Source organism: Neoarius graeffei, chromosome 13 (assembly GCF_027579695.1).
Source record: "Neoarius graeffei isolate fNeoGra1 chromosome 13, fNeoGra1.pri, whole genome shotgun sequence".
Lineage (NCBI taxonomy): Eukaryota > Metazoa > Chordata > Actinopteri > Siluriformes > Ariidae > Neoarius > Neoarius graeffei.
Genome location: NC_083581.1, coordinates 21,459,421 through 21,479,115, shown reverse-complemented (window position 1 = coordinate 21,479,115; position 19,695 = coordinate 21,459,421). Strand labels below are relative to the sequence as shown.

Genomic DNA, 19,695 nt, shown 5'->3' with positions numbered 1-19,695 from the left:
CATGTGTTATAAAAATAAGTAAAAAAGCAGAAGAAAGCAGAGAGAGCAGGTGTGAAGGATAGCTTGGGGTCACAGCTGACTCCTACACACGGTATGCCAGCCGAATTTGTGCCCAATCGCTCATCCGAGTGTGAGGAGCTGGCTGCTTATTGAACGTTTTTAACATTTCCAATGCCTTGCCAAATGAGACAGAGCTGGCTGCATTCTGTGCAGGTGGCAGCAGCTTTGCTGGCTCTTCACTCAGTGATGCGGCCCGCAGACAACACCTCATATCAACACCGGCATTCTGCACGACTGCATCAATCCTCACATGTGCTCTGGAGGTACAGGGCAGGGTGAAGCAGTCTGTAGCCATGTGCCTCGCAGTGTGATCTGCAGACCAAGTAACAAATATTGCCTGGGAAAAAAAACTGAAACGCTGTTACATGCAGCCTTAATGTGTGCACAGAAAGAAAGTGTTGAACTAACAGTATGTTTGGTGTTCAATTCGATTAAGACCAGCTGGACATTACAATAAATGATCCAACACTGGGACTTTTAGTGTGTATTTACCAATGTGTGAGTTAAGTGCCACGAGGATCCACTTTGCTTTCTGTCTCTCTATCTGTCTGTCTGTGTCTCAGACTGGTCTGGGGTGGAGCTCAGGCTGAACTCGAAAGAGACAGGTCAAATGCTGATCAGCACTGAGGTTAAATTCTATAACTGCAGTGTACACCAACTGTGAGTATCAGAATTTTTTTATTTTTTTTATTTTTGCTGAGATTTTAACTCAAAACCTTCTGATTTAAAGCTACTGGTTTAACCACTGAGCCACTACTTCCAGCAAGCTTGCACTGATACAACCACTTTCTTGTAAATTAAAGGAAAACGCCAGGATTTTATAACCTGTGCTCTATTTTCGCATCTTTTTAGGTCCAGTATTTACCAGGGACAAAAGTGATTGAAATCAGTCCAGTATCAATACTGAAAATCCTGGCATTTTCCAGTATCAATACTGGACTGATTTCAATCACTTTTGTCCCTGGTAAATACTGGACCTAAAAAGATGTGAAAATAGAGCACAGGTTATAAACTCCTGGCGTTTTCCTTTAATTTACAAGAAGGTGATTGTATCAGTGCAAGCTTGCTGGAAGTGGTGGCTCAGTGGTTAAGCCAGTAGCTTTAAATCAGAAGGTCTTGAGTTCAAACGCTAGAACCAGCAACTGTAAAATGGCTATATAGTGTAATCCTATGTGGCAAACATCTGTGTCAAAGTAAAGCACTTGTTTTGGCCACTGACAGGATCATAGTGTTGTTATAAATGTCTGACAACAGTGATGTCTTTACTTTGACGTGGTAGTTTGTTTGCCATTTATAGCCGTTTTGTGGCTGCTGGTTATAGCATTTTAACTCAATACTGGACCGATTTCAATTGTTTTTGTCCCTAGTAAATATTTGGACCCAAAGAAATGATAAAATAGGGTCCAAATTAAAAAAGCTTGAACTAATCTATAACTTGTACTAAAAGATAAAGAGCAGTGGCTTACTAACCTTTTTACTATCATGTAAACCTTAACTCAATGACAGTTTATGGTCATCTACATTAGTCGCTAAAATGTCACTGTATTAGTTGCTAAATTTTTTTTTTCTTTTAAAAACCACTGCATATTGAATATCTGCTTTTCTTTCTACATCGGTGTGTACATGTGTCTGCTGTGTGTGTTGCATTTGCAAAGTACATAAAAAGTGCTTTTGTGTCTTGCTGGTGTTCAATGGTGACAGCATTGACTCATTACAGCTCTGTAAATGTGACTCTGGCTACATAATAGATATTTTGGAAATGATGTGTAAAGCAGGCGGCACGGTGGTGTAGTGCTTAGCGCTGTCGCCTCACAGCAAGAAGGTCCTGGGTTCGAGCCCCGGGGCCGGCGAGGGCCTTTCTGTGTGGAGTTTGCATGTTCTCCCTGTGTCCGCGTGGGTTTCCTCCGGGTGCTCCGGTTTCCCCCACAGTCCAAAGACATGCAGGTTAGGTTAACTGGTGACTCTAAATTGACCGTAGGTGTGAATGTGAGTGTGAATGGTTGTCTGTGTCTATGTGTCAGCCCTGTGATGACCTGGCGACTTGTCCAGGGTGTACCCCGCCTTTCGCCCGTAGTCAGCTGGGATAGGCTCCAGCTTGCCTGCGACCCTGTAGAAGGATAAAGCGGCTAGAGATAATGAATGAATGAATGAATGAATGAATGAATGAATGTGTAAAGCAGACATTAGTCAGCAGTTCCCACCCAAAGGGCATTCTGTGCATACTGAGTAAGATTGCTGTGGTCCTGAGCTTAGCAGATTGGAGCTGAAAGTGACTATGGAGTGCTCAGAGACCTGCTAAGAGATCTGCCTAGCATCTGCGTTAAGTTCTTGCTTTGGCTGTCACTATTTTAAAAAGCATCAATTAAAGCTAACACCATCAGGTTGTTTGGCATTTCTCATGTGCGGGAGCAGCATTTCTCGGCCCTAAGTGATCTGTTCATATCCCGCTCACGTGTTTGTGGTGTCTGGTGCAGTCTGTGGAAAGCAGATGTTCTTCTGCACTGGAGATAAAACAGCTCGATTGGCTGGAAGCTTCCAGAAATGATGGAGGAGGCTCTGGCCACAGTAGGAGATGATTGGCTAGGTTTTTAAAGCGTTTATTCTTCAGCATCCATGTCTCCACTTTTCCCCTTCTGTTGCCCTGATTAACTGCATCCTCCCTTAAGCCATTCTTTCTCGGAGTATCATGTCCAACAGACATCCCAGCAGATCTGGAACTAATCAAACAAAGTCTCTCTATCAAATCCCCTGAGTAATCCCTTAAACACACATACAAATACACATATCCTTTTGCCCTCCTGGTGCGTCTCACCAGCTGCCTGTCTGTGCCCATGTCTAAGGGGGGATTATGGGAACAGTGGAGCAGAATGGTTCTTCCTGGGTGGCATAGAATTGCATCTCATATCATCACTCTTTGACACTGGCTAAGTGCTTGGCACGCTCGGCCTCCCCACCATCTTCCCTTCATCCTCTCACTGCCCTGATATAAATCCCTTAAACAGTTTGTCAGAGGCATTGTACAGACCGCTGAGGCAGTGGATCCTTCCTCAGGGCCATATGCATACCAGAGCGCTTCACTGCTTCATTATTGATTAACATGTCAGCAGAAATGAATATTCATGCGTCATATTTTTCTTACGAACAACAGAGACTCGATCCTGCTGATGATGCTGTTTTAAAAGATACCTCCTACTGTTAGAGGTTGTTCAGCCTCACTAAGGTGGGTCTTATATTGGACACTCTAAAGGGAACCTACCATACAAATTCGATCAGAGCTTTCCTTGGTGCATTTGGACAGCCGACATTTCATGAGTGGAAAAATTGTTTCCCTTCCTCCATGATAAATGCGATGATTGTAGCCTCTCCTGGAGGAACTCTGAGTCATCAGTAGGCACACACACACACACACACACACACACACACACACACACACACACACACATCTTACTATCCTTCTGAGGACCTTCCATTGACATAAATATTAACGCAGCTAATTTTTGCTGTTAGCCCTAAACCCTGACCTTTAATCCTGACCCTAACTCTAACCTCAGTAACCAAAAGGAAACCAAAACTGAAAACAAAACAGTTTTCTTCACAGGGACAAGTTAAAAGTCGCCACAAGGTCAAGAATATTAGATATTCCTATCCTTGTGAGGATATACGGTCCAGACTAAGATCTAAAACCACGCCCATACACACACAGTAAAACTTATTATCCATTATCTCTGTCTCTGGCTGCAGCTATTTAAAAAAATAAATAATTTTTTTTAAAAATCACACGTTGAATATGCAATCCACTGCAATTGCATGGTATGTTTTTATTTTAGTGATTTAATAAAAGAAACGGGGCAGCACGGTGGTGTAGTGGTTAGCGCTGTCGCCTCACAGCAAGAAGGTCCTGGGTTCGAGCCCCGGGGCCGGCGAGGGCCCTTCTGTGCGGAGTTTGCATGTTGTCCGCGTGGGTTTCCTCCGGGTGCTCCGGTTTCCCCCACAGTCCAAAGACATGCAGGTTAGGTTAACTGGTGACTCTAAATTGACCGTAGGTGTGAATGTGAGTGTGAATGGTTGTCTGTGTCTATGTGTCAGCCCTGTGATGACCTGGCGACTTGTCCAGGGTGTACCCCGCCTTTCGCCCATAGTCAGCTGGGATAGGCTCCAGCTTGCCTGCGACCCTGTAGAAGGATAAAGCGGCTAGAGATAATGAGATGAGAATGAGAATAAAAGAAACTCAGCAGTAGTGTGTGTACGAGGACCATTGCTTCTGGAATGCCATTAAGTCTACATAAAGCAGTTTGTTATTAAAAGCTGATTACAAATGAAAGCCATTTCAAAACCATGAACATGTTCAAGGCAATTCTCAAACATATCCTGCTGCTCTGGACTGCAAGCTAGTGAGATTTACTGAAAAAAAAGTAAGCGAGAGAAGGCAAACCCATCATCTGAAGGAGCTAATGAACTCACACAAACATTAACATTAAACAAACTTCAGTATTGACAAACATCTTTTATCGCTGGGAAGTGGAAAATTGGAGCTCAGAATTGTGTCATTTTTTACCTCCATGCATCCAAAGTGAAATGAAGTACAGGGGAAAAACATGGATGCTGAATCTTTTGTTAGCAACAAGCTATCCAGCTAATTGTAATGAGTGATGTATATTTTCCTTCTTGCAACAGTGAACTGTGGAGTCAGTGATATAGATATAGAATGTTAATCAGTCAAAAGTAAATATTTTATATACAGTAGGCTTTAACTGCTTTGTTTACTGCTGAGGCTGTGTTGATCGGATGTGTCTTGCTGAACTCAGATGAATTTGGAGAAGAGGAGACCATCCCAAGTAGGAATTCTGGCTAGATTGGGCTTTTTCCTGATCAGAGGTTGGGAATTATGAGTTACAACCAGTGAGTGAGAAATAATGAACTATACAGTACCTTAGAGGAAAAGATGTTACTGGTACCAGGATCATATCACCATATTAATAAACCTCAAGAAGTTTAAGATTAAAAAGTACCAAATATTTGAATGATTTCTACAAATTATTTTCCTCCTTTTTTTTTTCTATGAATTACATTTGACTACTTTATAAAACTCACTATTTCTACAGCCTTGGTTCCGTTTTCTTTTGTTGCGTGAGCTGAAGTTGACTCACTGTTTCTATGCCACATTTTTATACTTTTATAGACTCAAATCATGTTGAACAGTTTGTCCTTCCAAACTCATCTCTCTTGGCATTAGTGCATGAACTTTTGTTACAGATCGATGCTTATTCATCCTCATAATTCAACGCTTTTATAGAGAGTCTTTGGTTCTCTTTAAGGTTAAGGACAGTGCCCCAGAGAGCAATAGGTAGATTATTCTGATAACATGTGAGATGACGTGCACTGTGTTGGTGTTAGTTATGAACAATGTGCCAAGCACAAACACTTCAATTACCTTACTAATGTACACCAAATGAACAAATAAGTTTATTGCTTGGGATAAAGATTTAATTAAAACCCCAGCAAGGACACAACAGAAGGTGAGTGGGATATGAATATTTGAGTACTTTCCTGTGAAGCTGCTGTTTTCAGAATACTTTTGGTTTGGGTTGGTTTTAAACTGCATAAACAAACCAAACAGTGAAAAAGAAAAAAAAAACAATATTAGCAGAGGGCTGAAAACATACTTGGGGAAAAAATCATTACTTTCATTCTTTGGTCAGAAGTTAGATGAAGGAAAAAGGTGCATAAACCTTTGCTATGTACAGTACATGCAGAAATCACACAAAAACTCACCCGAGTGCTGAGTAGATGATTATTTACATAAATAATTAGTTTAAAATATTTTGTGTATCACAATCAGAGTTTATTTGGTGCAAATATTCAGAGCACATCACATTCATGCAGCACTACAGCTCTGTCCTTTCTCTCATGGTTTTTACAGCTGGTCATATTTGGTTCATTTCTTGCTGTTTGGTCAATTCAGAGTTGAATAACTTACTCGCTACGAGTTTGAGTTTAGTACCTACAAACCAAATTGGGATCTGCGCAAACAAACCACACCGCAGGCAAGGGAAACACACCAGAGTTCAAAGGATACATTTGAATGGACTAAACTCTGCATATGTGAACGTGCCATTCACTTTTCTTTCTTTTCTAAAAGTAAACCTCAGCTAAGAAAACAACTGCTGATGTAGTGAAAAGTGAAATATTAAGTTGAATAGAATTTTATCTTAGTGTGTGTGCGTGTGTGTGTAGGTGTCTGTCTTGTGTGACCAGTTCCTTCCGTTGCCACTGGTGCAAGTACCGGAACCTGTGTACACATGATCCGTCCAGCTGTTCTTTCCAGGAGGGACGGGTTAATGCCTCAGAGGTACACACACACACACACACACACACACACACACACACACACACACACACACACACACACACTCTCTCTCTCTCTCTCTGCAGGTTCTCATTTGCTTTCCTGTTGGATGACTAACATGTTTCCAGGTTATCTCATGTTTCAGTAATTGTACATGCAAACCGTTTTAATAAGATGTTGGGCAAGGTGTGTGTTGATAATGATTAATCAATAATAAAAAGGTAATCACAGTATAATGACATATCAGCCCAATTGCTGAGTCACTTGTTCTGTAAGTAGCTAAAAGTGTTCCATACTTAAAGACTGAAGCCTTTTTTGTTTGTTTGAATATTTGTTTTACCTACAATGGCCCTAAAATGCTGTCATACAATTAGCTGCTGCTAACATTAATCCTCACTCAATAATTACTATTACTAAATGTTTTGGAACTGATGAGACCAATTGCTATAGTTTTGAAAGAGAAATGTTGTTCCATTTTTGTCTGATATACAATTTCAGTTGCTCAACAGTTCAGGGTCAATTTTGTCTTATTTTACACTTCATAATGCTCCAAATGTTTTAAATGTGAGACAGGTCTGGACTGCAGGCAGGACAGTTTAGCACCCAGACTCTTTTACTACACAGCCATGCAGTTTTAATATGTTCAGAAAGCGGTTTGGCATTGTCTTGCAATGAAGGAAGGCCTTCCTTAAAAAAGATTTTGTCTGGATGGCAACATATTGCTCTGAAACGTGTATATATCATTCAGCATTAATGATGCCTTCCCAGATGTACAAGCTACCCATGTCATGTGCACTAATGCACCCTCTTACCATCACAGATGCTGGCTTTTGAACTCTGCACTGATAACAAGCCGGATGGTCCCTCTCCTCTTTAGCCTGGAGGATGTGGTGTCCATGATTTCTAAAAAGAATTTCTACTTTTGATTTGTCAGACCTCAGGACAATTTTCCACTTCGCCTCAATCCATCATAAAAGAGCTCAGGCCCAGAGAAGGTGGTGGTGTTTCTGGATATTGTTTATGTGGTTTTAACTTGCATTTGTGGATGCAGTAATGAACTGTTTTCACAGACAATGGTTTGCTAAAGTGTTCCAGAGCCCATACAGTGATTTCCAATACAGACACACATCTGCTTTTAATGCAGTGTCGCCTGAGGTCCTGAAGATCACAGGCATCCAATATCAGTTTTCAGCCTTGTCTCTTGCATACAGAGATTTCTCCAGATTCTCTGAATCTTTTCAGATTCTTTGAAACTGAATCAAAAGCTAGTATCTGTGATGGTATTTTCTTCTTCTTCTTTTGGCTGCTCCTGATTAGGGGTCGCCACAGCGGATCTTTCGTCTCCATTGCTCCCTGTCTTCCGCATCTTTCTCTACCACACCTGACACTTTCATGTCCTCTCTCACCACATCCATGTATCTCCTCTTTGGCCTTCCTCATTTTCGTTTGCCTGGCAGCTCCATCCTCAACATTCTCCTTCCCACATGCTCTGCATCTCTTCTCAGGATGTGCCCAAACCATCTCAGTCTCATCTCTCTTAGCTTAATTCCCAAGCTCTCCACATGTGCTGTCCCTCTGATGTGCTCGTTCCTTATCCTGTCCAACCTTGTCACTCCCATCGCAAACCTTAACATCCTCAACTATGCCACCTCCAACTTTGCCTCCTGTCTCTTTGGTATGGGTATGGTCTCCAATCAATACATCACAGCTGGTCTCACTACTCTCTTATACATCTTACCTTTCACTTTTGCTGGGACTTTCCTATCACACATGACTCCCAAAATCCTTCTCCAACTGCTCCACCCTGCCTGCACTCTCTTTCTCACCTCACTATCGCAGCCCCATTTTCCTGCACAGTTGACCCCAGGTACTTGAATTCACCAACTTTCTTTATGTCTGCTCCTTGCATCTTCACTACACTCTCATCCCCATTCTCATTGATGCACATGTATTCTGTTTTGCTACTGCTCACCTTCATTCCTCTTCGTTCCAATGCATACCTCCATCTCTCCAAACCCAACTCAACCTCCTTTCTACTTTCACCACATATCACAATATCTTCTGCAAACATCATGTTCCATGGTGACTCTTGCCTCACTTCGTCTGTCAAGCTATCCATCACTATGGCAAACAAAAAAGGACTCAAAGCAGATCTTTGATGGAGTCCCACCTTCACCTTGAACCATTCAGTCATTCCAACTGCATACCTCACTGCTGTTTCACTGTTCTCATACATGTCTTGCACCACTCTAATATACTTCTCATTCACTCCACTCTTTCTCATACAATACCATAACTCATCTTTCAGCACTCTATCGTATGCCTTCTCCAGGTCTACAAACACACAATGTAGCTTTCTCTGGCCTTCTCTGTACTTCTCCATTAACATTCTTAGAGCAAAAATTGCATCCGATGTGCTCTTCCTTGGCATAAACCCGTACTGCTGTTCACAGATTGATACCTCTGTTCTCAATCTCGCCTCCAGTACCCTTTCCTATAGCTTCATGGTGTGGCTCATCAATTTTGGGATGGGGCAACAAAAGACTGGAATCCAGCCACTGGGGGTGCATAATCGTACTCTTGGTGCCGGTCCCAAGCCCAGATAAATTGGAGAGGGTTGCGTCAGGAAGGGCATCCGGTGTAAAACTGTGCCAAATCTAACATGCTGAATGAAAACAGTATCTGTGATGGTATGAGGGTGCATTAGTGCACATGACATGGGTAGCTTGTACATCTGAGAAGGCATCATTAATGCTGAATGATATATACACGTTTCGGAGCAATATGCTGCCATCTAGACAGAATCTTTTTCAGGGAAAGCCTTTCTTGCATGCAGAGATTTCTCCAGATTCTTTGAATTTTTTCACAGAGATCACAATTTTTCCCATTCTGATGTTTGAAATGAACATGAACTGAAGATCTTGATTTGTATCTGCATGATTTTATGCATTGTACTGCTGTCAAGGGATTGGCTGATATTATGTACCATGGATGATGTGATCCCCAAATTCTTTGCAATTTTACACTGAGGAATGTTAAACTGTTGCACTCTTTGCCTACGCAGTCTTTCACAGAGCGGGGAACCCCTCCCCATCTTTACTTCTGAGAGACTCATCCTCTCTGAGATGCTCTTTTTATACCCAATCATGTTACTGACGTATTGCCAAATAATCAAATTAGGTTTTTTTGTTTGTTTGTTTCTTGAGGGTTTTTTTTGTCTTTAACATGACAACTTTTCCAGTCTTTTGTTGCCCCGTCCCAACATTTTTGAAACTACATATAAACTGTATATAATTTCTCAGGGGCAGCATGGTGGTGTAGTGGTTAGTGCTGTCGCCTCACAGCAAGAAGGTCCGGGTTCGAGCCCCGTGGCTGACGAGGGCCTTTCTGTGTGGAGTTTGCATGTTGTCCGCGTGGGTTTCCTCCGGGTGCTCCGGTTTCCCCCACAGTCCAAAGACATGCAGGTTAGGTTAACTGGTGACTCTAAATTGACCGTAGGTGTGAGTGTGAATGGTTGTCTGTGTCTATGTGTCAGCCCTGTGATGACCCGGCGACTTGTCCAGGGTGTACCCCGCCTTTCGCCCATAGTCAGCTGGGATAGGCTCCAGCTTGCCTGCAACCCTGTAGAACAGGATAAAGCGGCTAGAGATAATGAGATGAGATAATTTCTCAGTTTCAACATTTGATATTTTTTCTTTGTACAACCCCAATTCCAAAAAAGTTGGGACAAAGTACAAATTGTAAATAAAAATGGAATGTAATGATGTGGAAGATTCAAAATTCCATATTTTATTCAGAATAGAACATAGATGACATATCAAATGTTTAAACTGAGAAAATGTATCATTTAAAGAGAAAAATTAGGTGATTTTAAATTTCATGACAACACCACATCTCAAAAAAGTTGGGACAAGGCCAAGTTTACCACTGTGAGACATCCCCTTTTCTCTTTACAACAGTCTGTAAACGTCTGGGGACTGAGGAGACAAGTTGCTCAAGTTTAGGGATAGGAATGTTAACCCATTCTTGTCTAATGTAGAATTCTAGTTGCTCAACTGTCTTAGGTCTTTTTTGTCGTATCTTCTGTTTTATGATGCGCCAAATGTTTTCTATGGGTGAAAGATCTGGACTGCAGGCTGACCAGTTCAGTACCTGGACCCTTCTTCTACGCAGCCATGATGCTGTAATTGATGCAGTATGTGGTTTGACATTGTCATGTTGGAAAATGCAAGGTCTTCCCTGAAAGAGATGTCGTCTGGATGGGTATGTTGCTCTAGAACCTGGATATACCTTTCAGCATTGATGGTGTCTTTCCAGATGTGTAAGCTGCCCATGCCACACGCACTAATGCAACCCCATGCCATGAGAGATGCAGGCTTCTGAACTAAGCGCTGATAACAACTTGGGTCATCCTTCTCCTCTTTAGTCTGAATGACACGGCGTCCCTGATTTTCATAAAGAACTTCAAATTTTGATTCGTCTGACCACAGAACAGTTTTCCACTTTGCCACAGTCCATTTTAAACGAGCCTTGGCCCAGAGAAGACGTCTGCGCTTCTGGATCATGTTTAGATACGGCTTCTTCTTTGAACTATAGAGTTTTAGCTGGCAACGGCGGATGGCACAGTGAATTGTGTTCATAGATAATGTTCTCTGGAAATATTCCTGAGCCCATTTTGTGATTTCCAATACAGAAGCCTGCCTGTATGTGATGCAGTGCCGTCTAAGGGCCCGAAGATCACGGGCACCCAGTATGGTTTTCCGGCCTTGACCCTTACGCACAGAGATTCTTCCAGATTCTCTGAATCTTTTGATGATATTATGCACTGTAGATGATGATATGTTCAAACTCTTTGCAATTTTACACTGTCGAACTCCTTTCTGATATTGCGCCACTATTTGTCGGCGCAGAATTAGGGGGATTGGTGATCCTCTTCCCATCTTTACTTCTGAGAGCCGCTGCCACTCCAAGATGCTCTTTTTATACCCAGTCATGTTAATGACCTATTGCCAATTGACCTAATGAGTTGCAGTTTGGTCCTCCAGCTGTTCCTTTTTTGTACCTTTAACTTTTCCAGCCTCTTATTGCCCCTGTCCCAGCTATTTTGAGATGTGTTGCTGTCATGAAATTTAAATGAGCCAATATTTGGCATGAAATTTCAAAATGTCTCACTTTCGACATTTGATATGTTGTCTATGTTCTATTGTGAATACAATATCAGTTTTTGAGATTTGTAAATTATTGCATTCCGTTTTTATTTACAATTTGTACGTACTTTGTCCCAACTTTTTTGGAATCGGGGTTGTACTATTTTCTCTTTTTACTGAAATTTTGCACAGCATCCTGACTTTTTTGGGGTTCTAGATATAGATCTTATTATTCATAGTCTTGCACAGGTCTTAACCCCTTTGAACTTTTCAACATTTTGTCATAACTTATTTGGGGAATATGTAGGGGAAATTAATATAATTTGCCAAATTATTTACAAATTTTAAAAAATGGAATTGCAGAAGTCTTTAGCCCATTTGCTGTGAAACCTTTAAATTAATTCCTTTAGGAAGAGATGTGAGTGGAATTTTGTAGTTTGCTCGTGAAGAATTGTGCATCGTTAGCAATGTATCTTGTCAGTAGCTGAGTTTATGGCCTTGAGTTTATTGCTCTATTTTGCCCTCTAGTGGAATAACAGAGATCCGGTTTTTGTTTTTGTTGGGGGTTTTTTTTGTTTGTTTTTCAGTCTTTCAATTCGGGCGGCACGGTGGTGTAGTGGTTAGCGCTGTCGCCTCACAGCAAGAAGGTCCGGGTTCGAGCCCCGTGGCCGGCGAGGGCCTTTCTGTGCGGAGTTTGCATGTTCTCCCCGTGTCCGCGTGGGTTTCCTCCGGGTGCTCCGGTTTCCCCCACAGTCCAAAGACATGCAGGTTAGGTTAACTGGTGACTCTAAATTGACCGTAGGTGTGAATGTCAGTGTGAATGGTTGTCTGTGTCTATGTGTCAGCCCTGTGATGACCTGGCGACTTGTCCAGGGTGTACCCCGCCTTTCGCCCGTAGTCAGCTGGGATAGGCTCCAGCTTGCCTGCGACCCTGTAGAAGGATAAAGCGGCTAGAGATAATGAGATGAGATGAGTCTTTCAATTCAATCACAGTCTACAAGAAGATTTTTGTTTCAAAAATAAATTCTAAGTTAATTTAATGGATCAGATTATAATCTTTATTGGCCCAGTCCCACCCCTGGTTTACACATTATTAAAATCTGTTCTACTATATATACACTCACCGGCCACTTTAATAGGACCTTGTTCTTGATTCTAAGATTCCTGTTCTTGGCTGCAGGAGTGGAACCCAATGTAGTCTTCTGCTTTTGCATGCTGAGATGCTTTTCTACTCACCACAGTTGTAAAGAGTGATTATATGAGTTACTATATCCTTCCTGGCAGCTCTAACCAATCTGGCCCGTTTCCTCTGACCTCTCTTATCAACAAGGTGTTTCCACCCACTGAACTGTTGCTCACTCAATGTTTTTTTTTTTTTTTCTCACCATTCTATGTAAACTGTAGAGACTGTTGTGTGTGAAAACCCTCAGGAGATCAGCAGTTTCTGAAATGCTCACACCAGTCCATTTGGCACCAACACCCATGTCACAGTGGAAGTCACAGAAATCACAACTTTTCCCATTCTGTTGAACATTACCTGAAGCAATGGATTTGTAACTGCATGATTTTATGCATTGTCCTGCTGTCAAGGGATTGGCTGATTAGAGAACTGCATAAAACAACAGGTGGATGGATGTTCCTAATAAAGTGGTGATGTTGTGGTGACTAGTTTTCAATTGGCCAGTTGTTCAGATGTATTTTTATTCACTGATATCAGGATATTCTTTTAGCTATTGTGATGGTGTGTGTGTGTGTGGTGGGAAAAACTATTCTTGGTATCAGCTACTAATTACTCATGAGGAGAGGGCGAGTGTGTGTGTGTGTGTTTACCACTCGACAGGTTCTAACATAGCACATTAATCAACTGAACACCTGCAAGCACACACACACACACACACACACACACACACACACACACACACGGATGCATGCATGCATGCATATGACAGTTACCAAGCCTCCAATGACATGTCCTGTTGCCTCACACACACTTTACTGGTTTTTTGGACATGTTACTCCCCTGAGTGCTATGATCCAGTAGATTGAAACAGTGATTAAGTGGCATATTACAAAGGAATGATGCGGACTTTAGGTAGTGGACACACAGACACACACACAGCTTCTGTGTACTCATAGCTATTATTTATGTTGTTTGCTCCACAGTATAACAGTGTCTGTGTGTCAGAGTGTGGGCATTTGTTCATTGTTGATGTTCCTGGTGTGTGCTGTCAGGACTGTCCTCAGCTGGTGCGCTCTGAGGAGATTCTGATCCCAGCCGGAGAAGTGAAGCCTATCACGCTGAAGGCCCGGAACCTTCCACAGCCTCAGTCGGGTCAGCGCGGCTATGAGTGTGTGCTGCACATCCAGGGGGTCAGCCACCGAGTCACAGCTCTGCGCTTCAACAGCTCCAGTGTACAGTGCCAGAACAGCTCGGTATGACACACACATACATACACACACACACACACACACACACACACAGAGTGCGGCCCGTACCCTATAAAGTGTGCCTCTACATCTGTTCCTAATGACTGCACCTGTGTACACCTCATGACATTAAAATCCTCCACTGTTCTGCAGTCAGCACTTCCTTTGTTTTCTCTTTGCTGGAATGATCATGCTGAATTAAAGTCGAAATAAAATCTACTAAATTTACTACATCCTAAATGAGAACAAACAAAACAGTTCACTAGAGCTGAACAGTGAATCATATTTAATCTTGTGATTAGTTTTATTTTATCATTAAATTAATCACAGTCAGAGTCGAAGGGATCAGATGTTGCCGAGTTGAACTGATCCTGTCTAACTGCATTATTTATCATTTTAAATACATACTACAGACGTAAATGTGTTGGGGGTTTTTTTAGCTGTAAAATAAATGATAAGAAACACATAAATGATGGGGTTATACTGACAAAATTTTTATAAAACCATAAAAAATCTGCATTTTATGGGTTAAAAATGACTAAAAACGCCATCTCGTGGTTAACATCAAATTGCAAGGCTGATGCTGATGTAGAGTAAACCGTTTGGTACTTCTCTACATCATGAAATCGGTCTTTTAAAAATAATGTTAATGTCCTAAAAAGAGGTGGGTGGTTCACCTCCGCCAGGCCCCGCCCTTGTGTGGGAGTCTGTGAAACTGCATTAATTTTCAAATATATGATGATCAAGACTGATCATTCAAAGAAGTTTACACTCCCATTTTCACCTCTCTCTCTCTCTCTCTCTCTCTCTCTCTCTCTCTCTCTGCAGTATCTGTATGAGGGTATGAGGATTAGTGAGCTGCCGGTGGATTTCTCTGTGGTGTGGAACGGCAACTTCATCATCGATAATCCTGAGAACATCAGAGGTAACCCTCTGAAAGACCTCCCCTCTTAACTCAGCAATCTCAAGAATTATCAACGTTTTCTTTTCCAAACACAACTCAAACTGATGTCTGTTTACTCGAGACTTTATATGAGAATTTATATTTTTTACGTTACCATAATGTTGTGTAGATCAGACTTATTGTTTCTGAGGGAACCAAAACTAAGGAAAGCTGCTGAACTGTACTGAATTCCAATCCCTGATCTTGTCAATAATCACTTACATTATAGTGTCTCCTCAGGTAAAAGTAATTCAGCTCAAATAAGGCTTTAATGGGATTTTGGACATATTTAGGACTTATAGATCTCACAGCAGGACCGCAGTGTCCTCTCTGTTGTGCTTATTAAGCGTGATAATGGACACCTCCTGTTCCCTACAGTGCATCTGTACAAGTGTGGCGCTCAGAGAGACAGCTGTGGCATGTGCCTGAAGGCGGAAAGGAAGTTCCAGTGTGGCTGGTGCAGTATGGAGGGCCGCTGCACCCTACAGCACCACTGTCCTCTGATCAACCCTTACACCAACCGCTGGCTAAATCTAGCCACCTCTAATGTCAAGTGCACCAACCCACGTATCACTGAGGTCAGGAAACCCGTCTGTTCTCTTCACTAATTAGAAATGGATGAACTGCTAACCCGGACCACTTAGTATATTTTTATACAATACTGTAGTGAATTCTTTAAATTGTTACCCCCCTACATAGACAAAGAAACATACTTTTTCTTTATAGTTCAGTGTAAAGTCACCATCATACATTACCTTTGTGTGAGCATTCAATATTTAACATTTTTTAAAAAATGCCCAGTGAAAAAAGCTTAGGTTTTGTTGAATAACCCCGTAGTTGTATTTAGGTGTTTTGGCGCTCCAGGTAAAATTTGGTCCAGATACACCTCTTCCTTAATGAGTGACAGTTCAGTGACTTCTCAGTTTTGACACTAGGTGGTGCTTTTCCTTGTGTTATTCAGCAGAACTGCTCGCGCTCCTGCCAACGCAGGCGTCAGTGCGTGGACACATCCCCTCCAGTAAACTTCTGTTCCCATACCATGTGATTGCACATGCCGTAAATCAGCCCTGGTTATCGTAAAAGCACCAGTCAAGTTTTATCGGAAACAGGAATGTGGTGCTGTTATAGGAAAATAATCTATATGACATGGTGGTGTGATGAGGCCTGACATGAAGCAAAGTTACTGTTACTGCTCTGACATTTTATTATGTTTTATCCCTCTACAGGCCAGCAATTTGAAAAAAAAAAAACATTGACAGCACATCTTTTTTTAATGACAGAATTAAAGAAAGACGCATCATACTTTTTATCCATTCATAGTTATGTGTAAAGGGGTGACTCTCCCTTCATAAGGTTCCAGTTCCTAGTATTTGTTTTGAAATCATGTGACTGTTACTCTGTTAGCTTTCTGAGCAGCAAAACCTCCATAGATTCATTGTTAGTGATCCTTTCGAAATCCAGCTTGAATTTTTTTCTTAATCTATGCGTCATTACAAATTGGCCTAGTGGTTAGCTAGCTCATGAGTTCTACTCATGGTCAGATCATACCAAAGACCATCATAAAAATGGTACCTACTGCCATCTGGTGAGGCACTCCACAATACAGATGAAAGTACGGAGTCAAACTCTCACAGTTACGAGAGGACCAGCTCCCCACTGTAACATTAGCTATGTAATAGGTGAGAGGCAAGCAGGGCAGCATGGTGGTGCAGTGATTAGCACTGTCGCCTCACAGCAAGAAGGTTCTGGGTTTGACCCTCACGGCTGACGGGAGTCTTTCTGTGTGGAGGTTGCATGTTGCATCAGGAAGGGCATCCGGTGTAAAAACTATGCCAAATCAAATATGTGGAACAGATCTGCTGTGATGACCCCTAACAAAAACAGCTGTGAGGCGACAGTGAAAGAGGCTAAGGGCAATAGAAATGGAGATTGGCACCACCTGGTGTGCCTTAAAGGCCTGTTTAGTACTTGGATGGGAGACTGCCTGGGAAGACCAGGTCCTGGCACAGGAAGGACTTCGACAGGTCATCCGTGGATGTTTTGAACAGAATATGCCTAATATTTTCTTTCCTTCGTGGCAGCCCGTGAAACGGTCAAGGCCAGTTCGAAAATGGAATGGACCAGCCGAAAGAATTTAAAATATAACTATTTTAACAAACTATCGACAATTTCATGTTACAATTCATGATCTGTGGTTGTGGATATCAGTGCATTGCTGCAGATTGTTTTGAAGCCGGTGGAATATACATAGATGTGAAAATGGTGACTCGCTATTTGGTGGAGGGGATTCTGGCATGGGTGACCCGCCCCTTTAATATCCATAAAACAAGTTATATAATATCCATGTTATAACAATTATAAACAGTCCCTCTGTCAGGAGTCTTTCTTTTACCTCTTTTTTGAAGTTAATAAGAAAAATAAACAAAGCTTGCCATATTAACAAGACACTCAGAGCCCTCTGTCCTGGAGACATTACCATGCCACAACGCTGTGACTGTTATAAAGTGCTCACACTGGAGACTCCTTCCAAAGTTGCAAATTGCTTACATATTATAATCAAGACACACAAACACACACACACACACACACACACACACACACATATATATATATATCAAAAAGTCCTTCCCACACCATGTGGCACATAGGGCGACACCGATCTCCATTTCCATAGCCCTCAGCCTCTCGCCTATTACATAGCTAGGGTTACAGTGGGAGGCTAGTCCTCTGGTAACCATGAGAGGCAGACACACTAACCACCTAGGCCACTCACCAGTTTATATATATTCCCCACTCACTCCTCCTTTGGGTGGAGTTTGAGGGTCCTGTGCAGTATCTTAGCTGTTCCTAGGACTGCACATTTCTGGACAGAGATCTCGGATGTTGTTCCTGGGATCTGTTGGAGCCACTCTCCCAGTTTGGGGGTCACTGCATCAAGGGCTCCTATCACCATGGGGACCACTGTTGTCTTCATCTTCCACATCTTTTCTAGTTCTTCTTTCACCCCTTGATACTTCTGGAGCTTCTCGCGTTCCTTTTCCCTGATGTTATTGTCACTTGGTATTGCCACATCTATCACCACGGCCTTGTTCTCCTGTTTGTCCACCACTACAATGTCTGGGTGGTTAGCCATTACCAGTTAGTCTGTCTGTATCTGGAAGTCCCACAGGATCTTACCTTGGTCATTCTCAATCACCTTTGGAGGTGTGTCCCACTTTGACCTTGGGACTTCCAGTCCATACTCGGCACAGATGTTAATATACACTATGATGTTTCTGTACACCACTTGGTTATGGCGTTCCATGTACACACTTCCTGCTCGCATCTTATACCCTGCTGTTATGTGCTGGGTTTCCAGTGGGATGGGCTCTGCACTCAGCACTCGACTTTTACAGACTTTCCCTTGAAGATGGCGTCTGGAAAAGAACAACTTCAGGTAAGGTACTGGCTTTGTATTTACTCTTCTACACACTCTGTCTGTGCACTTGCAGAGCTAGGGACACTTCGTTTTGTTTGTAGGAACCCTCTACTCACTTCCACAGAACTGTCATATTGTTTTGAGCTTTGCAATGGTTTTAAAACTACCATTTTGTATCGGCAAAAAGACATGCCCCTCGCACTGCCGTGTTAGCGCTTTCCGGTTGAAATTGCAAAAAACGAACTGTCTCAAAACACATCCGATTGACATGATTGTGGTAGTAACTCAACGTATGCACTCCCAATAATGCGAAAATAGACCTAGAAAGCATATGTCTCTGGATTATTCCTTTAACTTTATGCCTTTTGGAGATCATTTCATCTTCAACTTGCACTCTTCAATTGTACAAAACAAAAATAATACACAAATCCTGCAGAAAACGTTGAAAAGAAATGTGTCATCTTTACCTTTATGCCTTTTTAGTGATCATTTCATCTTCTGCTCACTTAACTATTCACAGGAACAGACATTTTCAGTAAGGGTGCCCAAACTTTTGCATGCCACTATATATATATATATATATATATATATATATATATATATATATATATATATATAATATTCAATTTTAAACAACACAATACTAAAGTTTGAACTTAGGATGAGTTCAGAAATCAATATTTGGTGCAATAACCCTGACATTTAATCACAGATTTCATGTGTCTTGGCATGCTCTCCATCAGTCTTTCACATTGCTCTTGGGTGACTTTATGCCACTCTTGGCACAAAAATTCAAATAGCTCAGCTTTGTTTGATGGCTTGTGACCATCCATCTTCCTCTTGATCACATTCCAGAGGTTTTCAGTGGGATTCGGGTCTGGAGATTGGGCTGGCCATGACATGGTCTTGATCTTATAGTCCTCCATCCACACCTTGATTGACTTGGCTGTGTGGCATGGAGCATTGTCCTGCTGGAAAACTCAATCTTCAGAGTTAGGGAATATTGTCAGAGCAGAAGGAAGCAAGTTTTCTTCTAGTATAACCTTGTACATGGCTTGATTCATGTGTCCTTCACAATCAAAATATGTCCCATTCCAGCCTTGCTGAAGTACCTCCAGATCATCACCAATCCTCTACCAAATTTCACAATGGGTGTGAGACACTGTGGCTTGTAGGCCTCTCCAGGTCTCCGTCTAACCATTAGATAACCAGGTGATGGGAAAAGCTGAAAATTGGACTCATCGGAGAAGATGACCTTCCTCCAGTCTTCTCCAGTCCAATCCTTATGGTCTTTAGCAAACCTCAGCCTGGGTCTTCTTTGCTTCTCGCTGATGATGGGCTTTTTTCTCCCTTT

The 19,695-nt window shown here is 42.0% G+C and overlaps 1 protein-coding gene across 2 annotated transcripts in view; it reads left to right on the top strand.

Moving 5' to 3' along the window:
- The window catches only part of plxna2 (plexin A2), a 530,875-nt gene that overhangs the window by 298,867 nt on the left and 212,313 nt on the right, over positions 1-19,695 (top strand). For both annotated transcript variants that reach the window (XM_060937347.1, XM_060937348.1), the window contains exons 8-12: positions 624-720; positions 6,295-6,409; positions 13,786-13,986; positions 14,809-14,905; positions 15,302-15,501. In XM_060937347.1, the coding sequence (XP_060793330.1) occupies positions 624-720; positions 6,295-6,409; positions 13,786-13,986; positions 14,809-14,905; positions 15,302-15,501 (710 nt within the window). The remainder of the gene's footprint in view (positions 1-623; positions 721-6,294; positions 6,410-13,785; positions 13,987-14,808; positions 14,906-15,301; positions 15,502-19,695) is intronic.